Source organism: Ceratotherium simum, chromosome 26 (assembly GCF_057802395.1).
Source record: "Ceratotherium simum simum isolate JZ-2026a chromosome 26, ASM5780239v1, whole genome shotgun sequence".
NCBI lineage: Eukaryota > Metazoa > Chordata > Mammalia > Perissodactyla > Rhinocerotidae > Ceratotherium > Ceratotherium simum.
In genome coordinates this window covers 13,513,625-13,533,113 of record NC_141925.1, presented here as the reverse complement: position 1 = coordinate 13,533,113, position 19,489 = coordinate 13,513,625, and the positions used below count along the sequence as shown (strand labels likewise).

At 53.9% G+C, this 19,489-nt stretch overlaps 1 protein-coding gene across 1 annotated transcript in view; it reads right to left on the bottom strand.

The window, feature by feature from the left end:
• ABCC1 (ATP binding cassette subfamily C member 1 (ABCC1 blood group)) overlaps window positions 1-19,489 on the bottom strand; it is a 124,344-nt gene that overhangs the window by 19,395 nt on the left and 85,460 nt on the right. The window contains exons 17-21 of the mRNA XM_087417011.1: window positions 17,991-18,167; window positions 15,854-16,021; window positions 13,560-13,743; window positions 4,408-4,498; window positions 2,242-2,377 (exon numbers count right to left, since the gene is read on the bottom strand). Of these exons, the coding sequence (XP_087273137.1) occupies window positions 2,242-2,377; window positions 4,408-4,498; window positions 13,560-13,743; window positions 15,854-16,021; window positions 17,991-18,167 (756 nt within the window). The remainder of the gene's footprint in view (window positions 1-2,241; window positions 2,378-4,407; window positions 4,499-13,559; window positions 13,744-15,853; window positions 16,022-17,990; window positions 18,168-19,489) is intronic.

Below are 19,489 nucleotides of genomic sequence, written 5' to 3'. Positions count from 1 at the left end.
CACACCTGTGCTCACACCCAGGCTACCCTCCTCCTTAGTTACTTGGCAGAGAAAGTCAGCAGCAGACAAAGTCAAGGTCTCTGACCTCACGGAGCTTCAGCCGAGTGGCGAGACAGGCTTTGATCAATTTATAGCCAAGACAAATACATAATTACAGAGAAGGGCTGCAAGTGCATGATTCCAAGAGAGCATAAAGTTGGGCATCCTGACCTAACCCAGGGTGCAGGGGTAGCAGAGGAGGTTTTCCCCAAGGAAGTGACCGCAAAGAGTTAACTAACCAGATGAAAATAAAAAAAGGCTCTCTGGGCAGAGGAACAGCATGTGCAAAGGCCCTGAGGTTGGAGGGAATGCAGCACCTTTGGGGAACTCAAAGGAAGCAAAGGTGGCTGGAGCAAGATGAGGGCGCAGAACAGGTAGTGGCAAGACCACACGGGGCCCGGGAGATCCTGCTCAGCATTCCGAGCTTTACTCCAGGACCATCAGGAAGTCATCCAAGGGTTTGAAGCAAATGGGAAGGTGTGATGTGTTGCCTAGCAACCAAGACCAAGTGTCAGCTCCACCCCACTTCCTGTGTCTGAATTACAGTTTGGTTAAAGGTAACAGGTGAAAGGTCAGAGGGCTGATCTATAAGTGAGCGCTGCCTTTTGATTTTCTTTTTCAAGTCTCTGTTTTTCACACTAAAATAGTGGGGAGGGAGGTTCCAGAATTGAGAACATGTTTATTTCACCATCTGGCTTCCTCATGCAGCCGAGCTGCCTGCTGGCCCTGCCGCATCTCTGCAGCCTTGGGGACTCCTTCCTCAGGAGCAGCAGAACGTGACGGGCTTGGGGTCAGAGGTGACTGGGCGTGCTGAGCCCAGCTCTGCTCCTGGTCCAACGCTGGCGACCTACAAGCTCTCAGCGTCCATTTTCCGTGTCTATCAAGTGCAGGGAGTCGTGGGAGCCATCTCCCCTGGGTGGTGTGGGGGTTAAATGAGGATCAGATGGCCTGGCCTCTCTGGCCCTTCCTTCTCAAGCCCTTGATTGGGGGTCATTTCTCCGGCTCCCTGGAGGGCCAGCGGGAGCAAGGGGGGAGGACACTACAGCCGCCTCTGCCCCCCGGCGATGGGTGTGACGGCAAGATGAGGGGTCAAGCCGAGAACAGAGGGTCCCGGGAGACTGGTCCAGGCAGATCTGAGAGAACACTCCCCCAGCCCCACCCACTCCTGTCCCACCCTTCGTGGGCCGGCTGTTTTCCTTCATCTGTGCACTTATTCTTTACTTATTTTAAAAACTCCACTCTCTATTGTTTTTAAAACAGAACCACACTTTTTAAAAGTAAACTTCCGATCGTTACCATAAACGGAAAATTACTGACACTTGCCCAAAACAGATGACCATAAAAAACACAATAAAACAAGAGCTTGAAATCTGCGCCCCTTGTTATAAGAGAAGCTAGCGACTGTTAGTGCTATAGACTGAGTGTCTGTGTCCCCCCAAAATGTCTAAGTTGAAATCCTAACCCCTGACGTGATGGTGTTACAGGAGGGGATTAGGTCACAAGGGTGGAGCCCTCATGAATGGCATCAGTGCCCTGATAAAAGGGACCCCAGAGCTCCCTCGCCCCTTCTGCCATGTGAGGACACAGCGAGAAGACAGCTGTTTATGTACCAGGAAGCTCTCACCAGACTCCGGATGTGCCGGCACCTTGATCTCGGTCCTGCCAGCTCCAGAGCTCCTGTGAGCAACAAATGCTCATCTCTAGGCCACCCAGCCTACGGCACTCTGCTCTGGCAGCCCGAACGGGCCAGCACAGATGTTAAAAACAAACTAGCACCCAAGTGATACTTTCTGGCTGATGTCATCACAAGGGCTAAAAGAGAAATGAAAAAAGAATATTTTTCTGACTATGTAATTTAATGTTCTTTAGTGCTGTAGCTGGGACGAGCTGAAACCATCTCATGTACAAGTGCACCCCGTGTTGTGGGAGCCCTGATTTGAAATGACCAGGTCGCCTACAGCTAACGAGAGTCCCCAGATGCTGAAATGCGGTGGCAGTCAACACAGCAGAGACTGAAACGCCAGCCCTGGAGTCCAGCCACCGGGCTTCGAGTCCCAGCTCTGCCACTCAGGGCAAGTCACCTAAGCTCTGCGGCCTCGGTTTCCAGCACTTGGAACAGCACCTTTACAGGCTCGCTGTGAGGAAGCACACAGGGACGCGCTGTAAGTGACAGCCGTCACCGTTCAGGGAGCCAGCCCTCACCTGCCCCGTCTGAGCCTTGTCCGCCTCCACCAGCCTCCAGGCGTCTTCCTTCCTGGCTCCGGCCTTCTGCAGCTCGGCGGTGCTGCTGCGGGGCCGGCTGACGTCCCCGCTGTAGGAGGAGGAGGTGCTAAGCTGTCTGGGGAAAGCAAGGCACACAGCTGTCAACCAAACGGACGCCTCGGGCAGGGTCGGCGGCCCTGACAAAGCACCAAACTAGTTCAATCTTCTGATTTTACAGAGCGACCCAGAGAGAGGAAGGGCCGTGCCCCAGGACCCCGTCGAAGAACCGTTCCTTTATGCAGGCATCACTCAAAAAGCATTTCTTGCCCACCAGTGGTCATCAGCTTTATGCAGACCACAACAGGTTATCACAGACTGTGTGGCCCAGAGCTGTCTTTTCTCCCTAAGGCAGTCCCTCTCTCTGGGGTCTTGTAAGCTTGGGGAATGACACAGGGTGTGTGTGTTCACGAGCTTGCGTGAGCACACAGGAACATCCCCTCTCTCAGCCACGGCTCAGGTCCACAGGAGCAAAGGTGATGGAGTGCGACTTTTGTCTTGGTCATCGACTCTCTGCTGCCTTCTTGGTTTGCATGCCTTGATGAAGCACGCACACAGGCTGGGGAGGCCTGGGAGCAGGGAACTGAGGGCACCTGCAGCCTGTGGCCGGTTAGGAGCTGAATCCTGCCAACAGCCACGTGAAGCCTGGAAGCGGATCCTTCCCCAGCCGAGCCTTCGGATGAGACCCCGGCCTGGCCGACACCTTGGCTGCAACTTCTGAGGGACCCTGAGCAGAGGAGCCCCCTAAGCCGTGCCCAGGCTCCCAGAGCGAGACGTGAGATGACAAACCACTAAGTTCGTGGTAATGTGTGAGCGAGACCTGAGATGACAAACCACTAAGTTCGTGGTAATGTGTTACAGAGCAGAAAACTGACACACCCAGTGTTCCGGATGTTTCTGCTCAGTCCACCCACGGCTCTCTTCCCACCACCACTGGCCCCTACGTCCCAGGCTGCCTGCAGGCACTGCCTCATCTCGGCTGTCTCTGCAATTCTTGGATGGCAGCCACCGTGACAGATGAGTCTGGCCACCCCCTGAACCCTGGGGTGCCCCCACACCCCCTGACTCTGGCTGAGGCACTGTTCTAGGTGTTTTACACACAATACGCCTCGCTCACCACCCCGACAGGTGTGCCCACACAGAAGGAACTAGTCCACCTGTCCCGTATGATAAGAATCTGGGTCCAGGAGGGCACCATAGCAATGCTCTGATGGACAGAGCCACTCATACCGACTTCCCCCCCAGCCCCACTTCTGTGAAATCTGCCCCCCAAAAAAAGAAGGAACTCCAGCAGCCCCGGCTTGCCTGGTAATAACTAGGTGCTGTTTACTGAGTGCTGATGGCACAGGGCACGGTTCTGAGTGCTCCACATGCACCACAGTGTGTGAGTCTGACAGTGACCCTCTGTGGCATGTACACCACAGACCCTAAGTGACAGATAGGGAAACCGAGGCAGAGAGGTTAAGCAACAAAGCCCACGGAAAGCGGCTCCTCCAAATACCCGACGATCTAGCTGAAAGTAACCTCACAGCAGCAAAGTGTGGAACTGAGGAGCACAGGCTCAGAGGCCCAACTGGGGTTCAAGTCCAGGTTTGATTTCTCAGGCTGCCTGACGGGCAGGGAGCCCTCAGTCTGCTCACCTGTAAGATGGGAGGATGACAGTAACTACCACCAGGTTCGACAGACTCTACAGGGTTGGCACTGTGCCCGGCTCCTAACAGCCCATAAAACACAGCGGCCACAATTACCGTAACTATTTTGCATCGGATGCTGGTTCCCGAAGCCTGAACGTTCCAGGCCCCCGAGTGACTGGAGCAGAGATCCACACCATGTAGGGAACTGGAGTGTCAGGAGTGCAGACAGATGGTTGCATCATGGGGCCTGCGAGAGTCGGGCCACCCGGCAGCTCAGCGCCAGGCTACCCCCTAGGGCCTCTGCGCTCTGGCAAGGGAGGTCCCCAAGGATTCGGGAGGGGAGGCAGGAAGCCCACACCTCCCATGGCCCTGGGGAGCTGAAGGACTTTTTTGGTAGGTCGAGCCGTGCCACTGGCACCCTGTCCCTCCTCTCTCCCCGCAGGCAAGGCCGTAGACGGCCCCTCCTTGCCCTCACCTCTGCATCTGCCTCCCCGTGGCATCCATCATCAGCACGCCGTTCTCCATCTGCTTCACCTCCTTCCCCGGACCGCCGACACCTGCTAACCCTGGCAGGAGAGAAAGAACGAGGGAACAGTGGCTTTGAGAGCCAGACCTAAAATCAGAGACATTTAAGAAACTCTCTCAATCGGGCGGAGACCGCAGATGACCTGGCCGCCAGGAAGCTCAGAAAGCAAGACCTGCTTTGCTGAGGCCACAGACGGGCTCCTAGCCGGGGTGCAGGAGATGCGTGGAGCTCGCTCCCTTGGGGCAGAAAAGGTGCTTTACAACCATCTCGAGGGCCCCATCAGCCGAGGGCACTGGGCCTGCAGAACCACACGGGGGACAGGGCAGAGCACGGCCCCCGGGTATAAATGACCACCAGCTCTGACTAGGGCCCCAGCCAGCAGAGTCCCAGAGGCCCCCTGCAGGGCCAGGAGTTAACCTTCCAGTTGCTGGATCACAGCGAGTCCAGAAGGTCCAGGGTAGGGGGTCCTGGGGCACTGGCTGTTTCCCAGTAACAAGGAAGTATTTTAGTAACTGGTGCGGCCACCCCGGGCACACCAGCTGGATATCTGCCCCAGCCACAGGAAGCACCCACCCGGCATCAGCGCTCATCACCGTAACCTCGGCGACGGGCGCTCACATTTATGGAGTGAGTGCTGGCTGCTGCGCTGAAATATGCGATCTCCCTTAATCTTCCCAACAGCCCAGCGGTACATTTATCAGCCCCCCCTACCCCCCACCCCCCGCATGATCTCCTCACTCTTTGGTGCCAGAAGAGAAAGAGCATGAGAGAGAAGCACAACGTAGGGCTCCAGGGACCCCGGAAGAGGAGGGGAGGGGATGCAGGAGAGAAGATGCAAGTGGGGATACACATGCAGCCAGCAGTGACCTGGGAACACGCTGATGTGACATGAACAACAGCAGAGTCCAAAAAGGCAGGCTCGCAGATGACGGCCACGGGAAGGCACAGAAGACAGAGAGGGGACAGGGCTGGGGGTCACTCCTGGGTTGGGGGAGGAGCTCTGAGCCGGTGATGCTCAATCCCGGCTGAACGAACCACCCGGGATGCCCACGTCCAGCCCCAGGGCCGAGGCCGACCCCGTGCTGAGTTAAAGCACAGTCAGGAATGCAGTGTTCTCGAACTTCCTAGTTCTGGGTACTTGGGAAGCAACAGACCTCTCTGAGCCTCAACTTCCACGTCTGCAAAATGGGAGTGACGAGAGCACCCACCCTCACAGGTGGGAGGATGAATAGGTCGTGCACGGTGCTCAGTAAGTAAAAGACACCGAGGTGTGCTTATCATCATCTGCATTTTCAAACGTGCTCCACAGATAACTCTGGGGCACAGCCAGGATCGAGGATCACCGCTTTAAACATTTCCTTTAACATCAGCCTCTTTTGATTTTTAATTAAAAAAACACTAAAGCAAACAAAAAAGGAGAGCAATAACAAGCAGGACTTTCCACGCAGCCAGCGCTCACACACACGCACAGGATCGGGGCCCAGGCCTGGCTTTGACCATCTTCCTCTGTTGCAGGGATGGGGATACTTTGAAACACTCCCAGAGACACCTGTCCCGCGGGCGGTGCTTCAGAGAACCGCTGTCCCACCTGGCTGCCCTGGCCGCACTCTGCAAGCCCAGCCCTCCCTTCCCTCCTGCTCCTCACGCAGTGTGAGCCGCCAGGTCCACACAGTGGCCTCCTGGGCTGCCTGCCCTTCTCAATCCAATTAGCCCACGATGTACCCACTGGGGCAGCTGGGAAATTCTCCTCTGCAAGGGGAGAGACTGCGAGTCCTCGGAGAGCAACATAAACGTGTCAGTCACCATCCGTCAGCCTTCTTTGCACGGGACTAGCCGCCCCCTCTTCTGACGGTCTTGGCAGGCCTGTCCACCTGGGGCACCTGGTGGACATCACCCCCAGCCGAGGGGGGCCCTGCCCAGGTCAGTTCTTCAGAACCCCTCCCCCTGGACTTTGACCAGCGAGGACCAAAGACAGTTCCAGCTGATCTAAGATACCTTTACTGGTATCCTTCCAGTAAACACCCTTGTTGTTTAAGTGGCCGGAGCTGCTCCTGTCGCTTGCAAAAAGAGCCCTCTGTCTGGACCCTCTGCCACACACTGCTGGTTACGGACGGCAGGAGGGATGGGTCCGCCCCGACGGCCGGTTCCTGCCTTCACATTCCCAGAGGGAGACAGGGCAGCCTTTCCTGCTGAGATCCTGCTGAACAACACCCCTCCTCTGGGCACCCACAGCCACCGCAGCTACCCCATCAGGCTGACCACCCTGTGCCGTCTCGGCCTGCCGAGGGCTTGACCACGCCCAGGAGGTACAGGGGGTCTCGTCACAACCAAACTGCTGCCATTCGTGGCCCACCCACTGTGTGCCAGGCATTTCGCAACCAGGATTTCCGTCAAGGCATGCCGGTCACGGTCACTTGACCCAAGAGAGGGTAAAGCTTAGCCAAGGTCACCCAGCTGATGAGCGACAGATCTGGAGATTCGAAGTGTATCCCCAAGTGCGGACCACAAAGCCTGGCATACAGTAGGTGCCCAATAAATGCTTGCTGGCTGAACAATGGAAGGGGGTGGAGAGCAGACAGCCAAGGGCCCTCCGCAGGCATGCAGCAACAGGACAAGCACGGCCAACCCTGACCCGGGTCACTGACCTTCCTCCTCCTCGTCCATCCCTCTGCCGCCTGGGAAGTCACAAGATCCAAGACAGGGTTAAGAAGCACGGCCCAACTCCCTCCCTGCGCCCTTCCTGCAAACGCCCAGAGGGGATGGATGCACCTGCAAACGCCCAGAGGGGATGGATGCACGTCTTCTCTTAAGGGGGAGGGGCAAGGGCGGCTGAGGGACCGGCTGCATTTGTGCCTCAGTTTCCCCATCCCTCGTGTTCTGGTGGATCCCTCACAAGCACACTACTCGAGGCCAGCCCCCTTCTCTGAGTTATTAACTATACGTGTTTAAACACAAAGAGAGCTAGAAACAGGCAGACCAGCCTTCCATCTTTACGCCTGTTTTCACGGTAGCAGAGGGAAAGAGAGAAAGTACTACAGCGGGACAGGGCAGGCACGACAGCCGGGAGGCAGCAGAGGCCTCAGCTCCAGCCACAACGTTTAGTTCTTCGAGGACAGACGTTGCTCACGAGAGGGGCCTGGCCCCACGCACCTTACTCTAAGCCAGCCACCCATGGAGCCGAGAAAACAGGAAGAGAAGGGGACCTGGCTCAGACATCATCTTGGACCCTCCCAGGCTGGAGGCCATCAGATGGCCATGTGGGGTTATACAGGATGCGCACTGCACAATTCAAGGGGCACCGTTCCACACAGCAGCTCAACTACCAGGACTCCCTGTGGCAAACCTCAGCGCTCTGCACACCCCTGATGGGCAGATGGGAGATCAACCAATGAACGGCCAAGCGAACAAGCAGAGCTGACCTTCTAGTGCCAGAAGGGGCACCATGTGGGCCACCGTGGTCCCATCTCACAGCTGGTACCCACAAAGCTGGTTTCTAAACCAGCCCTGACAGAAACGGATAAAATCAGCTCCTATTTTCTTCTAACCTGGGATATTTACGCGGCGGCTGTGTTATCCAGAGCCCAGAGACCTACAGACTGCGTACGAAGGGCATGGCTTCAACAATCAAGCGTAATTCACGTATTCTCTTATTGGACACATTTACTGAGTGTCTACTACGTGCCAGCTCCTGTTCCCAGCCCTGGGGATACTGAGGTGACCAAAAAGCCCTCGAGAAGCTCAAATTCTAAGAGTGAGAGAGAGACAATCAACAAACTAGCAGATCCAGAATTTAATGTCAGGCTGTGATAAGCACTAGAAAGAAAAATAAAAGCAAAGTAAGGGAAAATCAACGATGGGGGGGCCTATAAAATAATAAGATTCTTTTTTTTTAAGCAAACACATGGAACTTGTAATTTAATAAATGTTCCTTGAGTGCCTCTAAGGATCAGGGATGCGGCTCTGATGCTGGTAAGTCAGGCATCGTCCCTGCCCCTGGACCACATATGCGCTCCTGGGCTGTGTTCAGCCAGAGGCCAGCCCTCCAAGTCGGCACCTCAGAGGCTCGCTGTTTATTCCAGCAATGTTGCCTTTACTCAAGAAGGTTCTGGAACTCCGCTTGGGCAAAGGCCAGCAGGCAAGCCTCCCCTGAGGGAAGAATCCGAGTCACGGCTTTCCAGCCAACACCTCGTTTTTGACCAAAAACGGAAGTGACCGGCCGCATCACCCGACCCTCCCCTCCCCTCCTTCCCGGGCCCTGAAAGTTCTCCATCTTCAAAAGCGGAAGAAACAGGGCCACCGAGACGGCCGAAAGGAACGCGCCGTCTGGGCGATAGGCTCTCCAGCAGCTGGTTGGTGTTTACGAGAGATTTCTGTAACACGGGGAGGCACCTATGACCCGACGGTCGGACCAAAGGGGGCAGGAGACGAGACGACAAAACTGTACACTTAGATCTGATCTCGTCAGCGAAAAGGCCTAGAAAGACAGACAGCAGAGAAAGAGGCCAAATGCGAACACAGCTCCCCCCCCAGGCGGTGGGAGAGTGGAAGGATGTTCTTTTTCCTGGTTATTGGTGTTTTTCTGCAGTTTGCCATTGTCTACAATGAGCACATACTGATTTTATAACCAGTGAAAAAAAATTCAGCAAAAATCTGAAAAAGGGAAAAAATTAGTCACGAGCCTGAGAGATGGCTCAAACAAGGTTCTGCAAAGTGGACGCGTTGTTGGAATCAAGATCCTTCTCCCAAGATGACAAGGGAAGAACGGGGCAGTGCGAGGTCAGAGCAGAACGGGTTTCTCTCCTCGGCACGGCGCACATAGTGGGCCGGTGATTCTGTTGTTGCAGGGACAGGGGAGGCGTCCTGAGCACTGTAGACGTTCAGCAGCATCTCTGGTCTGGTCTCTACCTACTAGACGCCAGTACTACTCCCCCCCATACCCCTGCACCAGTGGTGAAAACCAAAAATGTCTCCAGACGTGGCCAAGTGTCTCCAGGAAGTACAAATGTTCCCTGCTAAAAACCACTCTAGGTTTTAGGTTCCTAATAAAGAAAGCAGAATAAATAAAAATGTTCTTCACTTTCCAGGTAGAAAGGTGAAGGAAACAATCTGTAAGTCTCTTTGCTACCAAGAAAAAAAAAAAAAAAAAAAAGTTTCCTAGAAATCCGTGTAATGACTATCCCCGGGAGGCGTATCTCCCCATCCTGAGCCTGGCTGCTGGGACATCTCCCCTTCCTCATCCCGACGAGAAAGAATTCCCCCAAACCAAACACCCTCCGCCTTCGGCCTGGGTGTCCTAAAAAAGACCTGATGGGTCTAACACGGAAAAAAAAGTTTCCTTTAGGAGGAGCCAAGAATGCGGCTCAAACAAATCCAAGGTCACTGGCGCCTGGGGCCACAGCTTGGAGCTGGTTACGGCCGAGCCAGGCGAGACCCTGATGCCAGGCCTTATCTCGGGGGCCCCTCCAGAGAGGTGGAAAGAGGGGGACGCCCAGTTTCATCTCAGACCCTCAGGCTGAGGGCTTCTGTGTCTTAGGGAAGTGAAGCCCCAGTGGGGCTACGGTGGTGGATGGTATTTTCATCACCAAATTCAATGCTGACGTTCAGGAAAAAAAGAGGAGAGAAACTGGCAGCATTCCACGTTCTGCATAAACTGCTCTGGATCTGCCAGTGGCCGGGGAGGAAGGGAAGGGAAAAAACCCATCTGCAGCCAGGACGCTCCCTACTCACCTGGACAGAAAGGGGAGGGAGACTTCATTCTGGGAAAGAGAGTCAGTTAAACCCGTACGCGTCACTTGAGAAAGCACAGAGGATTATTTTTGCCTAACTGTAGCCCACCAAGCAGGCGGCTGCCACCCATCACGTGCCCTTGGCTTGATGGGCTGAGGTTCAGGGGAAGGAGACTGAAGCAAGAAGAAAGCAGGCTAGACTTGAGGTAGGACTTTCCAAACACAAGAGCACGAACGTGTAGAAACTCATTCCCATCAGGGGGTTTAAAAGCTGAAGGGAGTGTCAGCTGTCTCAGACTGGCAAAAGAAAACACTTTTCTTTTAAAACCACTAGGATTTATAGTCATAACTGCCAAAAACTGGAAACTACCCAAATTGTCATCCCCTGATGAATGGATAAAGAAAATGTGGCATGTCCACACAACGGAACATGATTCAACAACACAAAGAAATGAAGTGTGATTCACGCCACCACACGGATGAACCTGAAAACGTCACGCTAAGTGAAAGCAGCCAGTCACGAGACACCACGTTATAGAATGCCATTCACACGACACGTCCAGAACAGACAAATCTACAGAGACAGAAAGTACATCAGTGGTTGCCTAGGACTGGGGGGCTGGGGGAAAATGCGGGGTGACTGCTAATGGGTATGAGGTTTTCTTCAGGGGGGATGAAAATGTTCTGGAATCGACTGTGGTGCTGGTTGCACAACTCTGAAAATACTAAACATCACTGGGTTGTACGCCTGAAATGGGTGAATTGCGTGGTATGTGAATTATATCTCAATAAAAGCACTTATTAAAAACCACTAGGACCCCTGTAGCCGACTAAGTCAGAGCAATGAATGAGCTCCCCACCCCAGGCAGCCCCCGACCCCGGAAGGCGCAGAGGACCGGAAATTTAGAGACCAGACCTGAGGTTCCAACCCCGCCAGCAGCTGCTGTGTGTCCCCGGACAAGTTGCTTCCTCTCTCTGACCTTCAGTGGCTTCCCACCGCATTGAGACCAAACCCCAAACTCCTCTCCATAAAGACCCTGAAGGGTGGCCCCCCTTCTCGACCTCATCTCCCACCCCCGTCACTGCCCACCAGTCTGGCCACACTGGGCTCCTTTCTGTTCCTTAAACAAACGGGGCTCACACTGGGCCTGAGGCCTTTGCACCTGCTGTTTCCGGCGTCAGAACACTGCTCCCCACATCATCTCCTTGCTGGCTCCTTCTCACGCCTATGTAACCTCCCAAGACAGGGCTTCTCTGAACACATTGCTTGAGTTGCCACGTGCCACTCCACCACTCCCCAGCTCATCCTTCTGCATTTTTTTCTTCATAGCACTGAACACTGTAGGAAGCCATCTTTATTCGTTGATCTGTTTACTGCCCCTCTCTCCCACTAGATTCTCAGCTCCACGAGGGCAAGGAGTTGCCTATATCTTGTTCACTTCTGTCTCCCCAGAACCTAGAACATTATGGGCTGAATCGTGCCCCCAGTTCACAGGTCGACGCCCTAACCCCCAGGACCTCAGAATGTGACTGTACTTGGAGACAGGATCTTTGCAGCTGTCATTAGTTAAGATGAGGTCATTAGGGTGGGCCCTAACCCTATATAACTGGTGTCCTTATAAAAGGGGGGAATTTGGAGACAGACGCACAAGGAGAACGCAGTGTGACGATGAAGGCAGATCGGGCGGATGCTTCCACAAGCCAAGGAACGCCAGAGACACCAGCAACCACCAGGAGCTGGGGAGAGGCCGGGAACAGACCTACCGCATAGCCTCAGAAGGAACCACCCTGTCGACACCCTGATCTCAGACTTCCAGCCTCCAGAGACAAAACATTTCTGTTGTTGAAGTCAGTTTGTGGTCCTTTGTTACAGCAGTCCTGAAAACTAACTCAGTCCGCACCACACACCAAATACTCCATCAATATCTGCTGAAGGACTAAACCCACCAACAGTAAATAGCTCTTCCTTAGCGATCGGCCCCATTCACAGATAGGGACCCGCCCATCCCTGGCATGGAAGCGACATGTTGCATTAAGCCTCAGTTTCCTCACCAGTGAACTGGGAACAATAATTCTACCTCCCTCCTGAGCGGTCAGGAGGATTCAGTGAGCTGACTCCTATCTGCAACAGAAGCCCCAGGGGGTCCTGGGTAACTGTTCACAGGGTCTTAGCTGTGCGCCTTCTCGTCACGCACACTTCAGGGACAACCGTGCCCACAGGAGTCGTGTGGTGGGGCCACCCTGCAGCCCCACCCTGAAGACAGTCTGAGACCTGTGGGGGACTGAGCGTGTAAGAGACACGCCCCAGGGCCCAGGGCGTCTGTGATGAGTTCCTGGAAATGGGAGACCAGCGCAGGACAGGCGACCTTTCTTTAGTTTCACTCTTTAGCAACAGCCGAAACCAAAGCAGAAAAGGCATCGGATGACTCTTCCCTCCCCACGTTAACGCAGTCAGAGCTCCTAGAAGGGAGGGGAGTGGAGGACCCTTCGAGAGGCCAGTCTGACCGATGAGACGTAGGGCCGTCTGAAAAGGCTACAAACCAACCCGCTGAATTCTCAACCAACTGATGAGAGAGAACAGGATTCTTAGAAGTTTCGCCCCATCTGCTTCAACTAAGGACAGGGGGAGGTCCCAGCCCAGGATTCACAGGGTGACTCCAAGACCGTCCCCGCTCGCAGAGTCCTGGCCGGACAGGACGGAGCAGGTGCAGCAGCTGGCAAGGGGGCAGGTCTACACTGAGCTGGCAGGTGCCAAGTGCATGGGGGTGAAGGTGGGGCTCTCTTCCAGGGGGAATAGTAACGGCAGCTGTCACTCACTGAGCACTGCGTGCCGGGCACATGCCAGAGGCTCTAGATAATGTAGCACATTAAATCTACACCAGGGCCAGCAGGTCACTTCGGTCATTACACTGCTTCATCCGAGAAGAAACTGAGGCTCAGAAGGGGCCCAAGGTCACACGTGGATAAGAGGCGCGGCTAGGATTCGAACCCTGGACTCACCAACTCCCAGCCTCTGCGCTCAGCCACGTTTCACTCCATGACCCTCACATCTGTTCTGGGTGATGCCACCTATGTCACCAGCTTCTCACAGCCTCCTGAGAGCCAGGAGGACTATAATTATCACTGCCCCCATTTTTGCCAGGAGACCCTGAAGCCACGTCACAGGAAGTATGGGGACTTGCGCCCAGGTCTGCTGACCTGGCCACAAAGCACAGGGACCCCCTCTCAATTCAGCCCTGAAACAGTTAAGATGGTCCTTGCAGATGGTTCCTGAGAGGACCTGGCCCAGCCGGATGAGCCACCTGGTGGGAACCTCCAGGAGACAAGTGGGGCCCCGCAAGGCACCGCCCGCCCCGGGGGCACCCGCCACCCTACCGTCCTCCTGCTCGGCCTGCTCCTGCTCGGCGCTGGCGTACGTGCGCAGGAACTCGGCGAAGGCCCCATCCCGGGCCAGCAGCTCCTGGTAGGAGCCCATCTCGGAGATCTTGCCACCACTCATGACGATGATGATGTCCACCTGCGGCAGGTAGCTGATCCCGTGCGTGACCAGGAGCCGCGTCTGCGGGCAGAGTGGAGACGGGGCCGCGTCAGCACAAGAGTGTGGGAGGGAAGGACCCACACCTGGATGGGGAGCCCAGGTCCGCCCAGGAGCACGCAGACACGTCTCAGTCTGTGGGTGTTTCCATTCCAGACACGGGTGCAGGAGCTGGGGGGCAGCAGGGAAGGAAAGCAAGATCCCTCCCGAGACCCCCGGGCCAGGAGAGAAATGACCAGTCTAAGTAAACACAGTGCGTGCTGGACAGGTGAGCAGAGAGCAGACGAGCAGATGGGACACTGAGGGTGGTGGCTGCAATTTTAACAAGGGTGACAGGGAAGGCTATTACTGAACAAAACTGAAGCAGAGAGAGGAAGGGAACCATGCGGGTGTGGATCTGAATAAGAACGACGCTGCTACAAAACAATTTGCACAAGACAGGTTAATATTTTTTTTCTTTCTGTTTTTTTTTTTTGCTGAGGAAGATTCGCCCTGAGCTAACATCTGCGGCCAATCTTCCTCTATTTTGTACGTGTGTCACCGCCACAGCATGGCTGATGAGTGGTGTTGGTCTAGGCCCACGATCCACACTCACGAACCTGGGCCGCCGAAGCAGAGCGTGCCAAACTTAACCACTAGGCCACAGTCCAGCCCCTATTTTTTTTTTTTTAAGTAAACTCCCAACCCACAAACACTACAAAATTTGCACGTATATATTTTATCTAATTATCTAAAGTTTGAGAGGACAGTCATCAAACTATTTACACAAGTTGGCCAACTCTTCAAGGCCAAATGGTAAATATTTTCAGGTTTAGGGACCCTCCAGTCGCCGTGGCAACCACTCGGCTCTATCCTTGTGATGTGAAGGCACCCAATAAAGCTTTATCTGTGGATGCTGGTATTTAAATTTAACGCAATTTTCCTATGTCACAAAATGTTATTTTTCTTTAGGTTTTTTTCCAATCACTGAAACATGTCAAGACCATTCTTAGAAAAAACAGGCAGCAGGCCCGATGGCTGGCCCCTGCTCTCAAGGAGCTAGGAGTGCAGGATGAGAGAGGACCTGGTTTTCCTTTTTTTTTTACTTATACTTATTACTTCTTATTCTCTTTGATCTTGTTACCGTGGGCATGTATTACTTGATAACAAAAAAAATTTTTGATATTTGAAAATTATGTTTATACGGAATTTCTGTGGTGTGTAAGAAAATGCTTACAATAAGTGACGTGGCTCACCACTTACTATATGTGCACAACGTGATAACCCTATTAAAATTGTACACACAGCAAAAGGATTGGAAAGAAATGCAAAAATCTCTACGTGGTGGGATTATACACGATCGCTTTTGTTTTTCTGAAATCTCATATATTTTCCCCATGGGCATTGCGTTACTTTTTTTTTTTTTTTTTTTGGTGAGGAAGATTGGCCCTCAGCTAACATCTGTTGCCAATCCTCCTCTTTTTGCTTGAGGAAGATCGTTGCTGAGCTAACATCTGTGCCCATCTTCCTCTATTTTGTATGTGGGACGCCTGCCACGGCATGGCTTGATGAGCAGTGTGTAGGTCTGCACCCGGGATCCGACCTCACGAACCCTGGACTACTGAAGCAAAGTGTGTGAACTTAAACACTGTGCCACCGGGCCAGCCCCCCAAGTGTTACTTTTCCAACCAGAAAACAAAAAGAACCACAACACCTCTTCCCCCGTAATTCCCCTAAAAAAAAAATCATCAAAGAGAAAAGGAACCACTTCCTGTCGTGCTAAGGTGCTGCGGCAGTGCTCCTGCTCCACAGCTCTGTCCCTCGGCCACCTCAGCAGGGAAGGGAGAGCTGCCTGCTGGGTCACAGGGGGTCCTGGGGTGGGCTGTCCCTGTGCGAAGCCACCCCCATTATTAAATCAGGAAAGGGGGCCTCTTTTGGCCAAGTGGAGCCATGACTTCGAGTCAGTGCCGAGGGCTCCCCTGTAAGGACAAGAGCGAGGAGGCTGTCCCGGGAAGGCTTCCAAGGGAAGCATTAGAAATGCGTTCTGAAGTCCAATCTATAAAGAAAAGCCCAGGAGGTGAAGGATTCCCAAAGGGGACCACACTGAACCAGAGGGAGAGAGCGCCAGCCCTGAGCCCGGCCCCTCAGCACGTACCTTGTTCTTCAGCAGCCCCTTGGGGCCAATCACATTCTCAAAGATGTGTCTGCCCACGTGGGCGTCCACCGCCGAGAGGGGGTCGTCCAGGAGGTAGATGTCGGAGTCGCAGTACACGGCCCGCGCCAGGCTCACACGCTGCTTCTGGCCCCCGGACAGGTTCACGCCCTGGGAGAGGGGCGGCAGAAGGGGGGTTTCCTGGGGAGCCTGGAGACAGGCAGAGGGGCACCCACCAAGGACGCGCAGACCCAGGCCGGGGGCCCTGCAGGGCTGCACCCGCCGCCTGCCGTCAGCAGGCGCCAAAGGCATGTGACTGAGCCCGCGTGAACGTGGGGTCAAGTCCCGGCACGGGGCTCAGCCTCAACTGAACAACAGGAGAAGGGGAGGATCTGAGCCTCTGGGGGCTGCTGAGCAGAGCAACTAGCACACGGTGGGCCATCACCAAGCGGGGCTGGTGGCACCGAATAATCCTGGCTCCAGGGAAGGCTCCTGATCGCTGAGTCAGGTGCAAGGCAATAACGATATTATTATTATTGCCACTGCTGTTACTCTTATTCATAGCTAAGATCTTCTGTGAGCTTACTCTGGATCCATCACTGGTGAAGCCAGAGTCGAGGCAGGCTGTACCCCGGGGGTGCCGAAATCCAGCCCCAGGCCCCACTAGGAAGGGCACCCTTTTCTCATTCACACCGGGGCACTACGTGGACCACACAGCAACAGGCCCGGCCCTCCCACCACAGATAACCCAACGTCACTTCCGTATCTGGCTGGGGAACAGAGTCACCTCCACTGGGTTAACTGCCCAGCCTCCTTTGAGAGACGCCACCCTCCCCAGGCACCAAGGTGGGGTCCCAGCAGCTGGGTTCTTTCTGACGGTCCCTCTGGCCCAGAGGCAAACACCAGACCCGAGCTGAGCCAGTCGGCTTCCCTCCCTGCAGCTTTTGGTACTGGGACCCAGACAGGGAGAGGTAGGAGTTTCCGAGTGGCAGAAACAGACACTAGTTGAAAAAAAAAAAAAAAAAAAAAAAGGACAAAGCTGATGTGCAGAAAAGGAGAGACAAAAGACAGGAGGAGGGAGGGATGAGGTTGCGGGTCCCAGACCCTCCGTGAGCCCCCACATCCCAGCCCTCGGATTCCCCGCGATGCGTTTGCATCCTTAAACTCAGTTCTCATTTTCTGCTTACACTAGCTCAGGCTCCTTTGCTACTTGCAAACCCAAAGAGCCCTGCTAATAATTTGGTTTCTTTCCAAGGAGCTGCAGATTTCCCTCAAATAAAAGAAATCATTTGCTAACTAAGAATGCGGTGGAGCCACTGGCTTGTAACTACAAACAGATGGGAAAGCCCTTTGGGAGATGGGACAGCACACACCACATAACCGCCAGGGGGCGCTGGAACAGCCACCAAGCAGAGGAAAGGCACGTGCAAAGGTCCCGAGGTGGGAAGGGGCTCCTGGGGCAAGTCACTCAGCCTCTCTGTGCCTCCCTTTCCTCAACCATTAAAGGGATAACAACAAATCCCGTCTCATGGACGTGCTGTGAGGATGAAATATGTACAGAATGTTTAGCATAGTGTCTGGCACATAGTAAATGCTCAGTAAGTATTAGCTATTGTATTATTTTATATTATCACTGTTTTGAAAGGGACTGTGAACATCTGAATCACTGACACCCCTCCTCCCTGTACAGCGCCTCTGTCATGTGACTCTGCAGTCACATGACCGCAAAGGTAGCATGTCCTTCCTGGTCCCTTGTCTTTGGGATCAACCACATGATATGCTTTGTGGGTGGAAAGGACAGTGTGCTTTAAGGGACATCACATGTCTTTTCTCTCGGGCTTCTGCTGTCACCAAGAGAAGAGCCTCCCCCTGGGGAGCTGCTGTCCCCTCAGCTGAGGCCCCGGCAAGAAGCCATGTGGGCCAGACCTGAGCCAAACCCACAGCCCGGAGCCCAGTGCAGCTGGCCTACAGCGTGGAGCAGAGCCACCGGCTGGGCCAGTCTGCATCAGCCAATCGCAGTTGACTCACACACCTACAAACAGGAGAGCAAGGGTTTAGCATCGCAGGCACTGAGATTTTGTGGTTGGTTGTTACACAGCAACAGCTGACTGATAAGGGGCCACGCTGAAGCCGTACTGACCTTCTCACCAATCTCTGTCAGGTCCCCGCTGGGCAGGATTTCCAGATCCGGGGGGAGGGCACAGGCTTCTACCACAGCCTTATAATACCGTTCCTGCAGCGGACGTCCGAAGAGGACGTTTTCTCGGAGAGAATTGTTCTGAATCCACGCCTGCTGGGGCACGTAGGCCACTGAGCCCTGGGTGGCAAGTGAAGAGGGCGGCAAGACAGACAGACGGACTTGGTTAATAAGACAGCAGCCAGCACAACCACCTGCCAGGAGGGCCCTACTTCTCAAGACACTTTCTTCACACCTAATGTTTCAGCAAGAGGGAAACTGAGTCACAAAGGACTACAGACGCCAGAGCTGGGATCAGCACCCACACCAGGTCAACCACTGACTCCGGCATCGGGAGTTCAAGAGCTGAAACCGTCACTGTGAGATTATGCTATGCACTTAGTAAATATTCACCAAGTGCCTCCAGCGGCCAACACGCTCCTGCCTCCCGAGACTGGGAAGTCCCTGACGCCATAAAAAAAAAAGATCTGATCACAGTTGTGGTAAACGCTAAGAGAGGAAAATACAAGACCTACAAAAAGGGAGACCTCGTTTGGGCCATCAGGGAAGGATTCCTTAAGGAAATTTAAGCAAAGACTTCTGTATCAAAATCGTCCATTTCAGAAGTTGTTTTGTGTTTATCTCCACGCGACGTAAGGTGTCAAAAAAGACACGAGGATGAGGGCTAGGGTGAGGGGATTTGTTTCATGTATTTCAGTAATAAAAAAATTTTAAACAGGACCGACCGGTGAGGATAAGTTGGTCTGACAAAGAGAAAGGGAGAGAGCATGCCAGTCAGAGGGAACAGCATGTGCAAAGGCGTGGAGGTGAGAAGAACGCGGCACGGTCAAGCGACGGGAAGGCCGGCGTGAGTGGGACATCGTGTGAGGGGAAGAGAGGCAAGAACCAGCTGGCAGGCAGCAGGGGCCGGCTCACACCAGGCCAGTGGTCCTGGGGAGGAGTGTGGGCTTCACTGGAAGGGCAAAGGGGAGCCACTGAGGATTCCTAGTTAAGGGAATTCTATGAGAACAAGGTTGGGAGTGAACCCAGGTGACCCAACTCTTAATCTTCATTCTCAGATAAAGAACTAAACTGCTGACTCGAACATCCTAACCTACAAGAGGCTAGAATATCACAAAGCCTCACCATAAAACACACAGATAATTCAGACACGGTATGCACAAGCCCTACCAACTAAAAATTTGGAAAAAATAAGTACTATAAACACGTTTCTAGCACTCCCCTTACTAGGACAAAATAACCCGTCACAAATAAATCTTTGACCTCGTCCAACTAAATACTCAGCGCCCCTCAACTTCTAGATGCACTATTCTTGTATTTAAAGGTTTTTCACTTTAAAAGAGTGGTTTTAAATTTGGGGTAATTTCACCCTCCAGGGGACATGTGACAATGTCTAGAGACACTTTCGGTTGTCACAACGGGAGACGCTATTGGCATCTAGT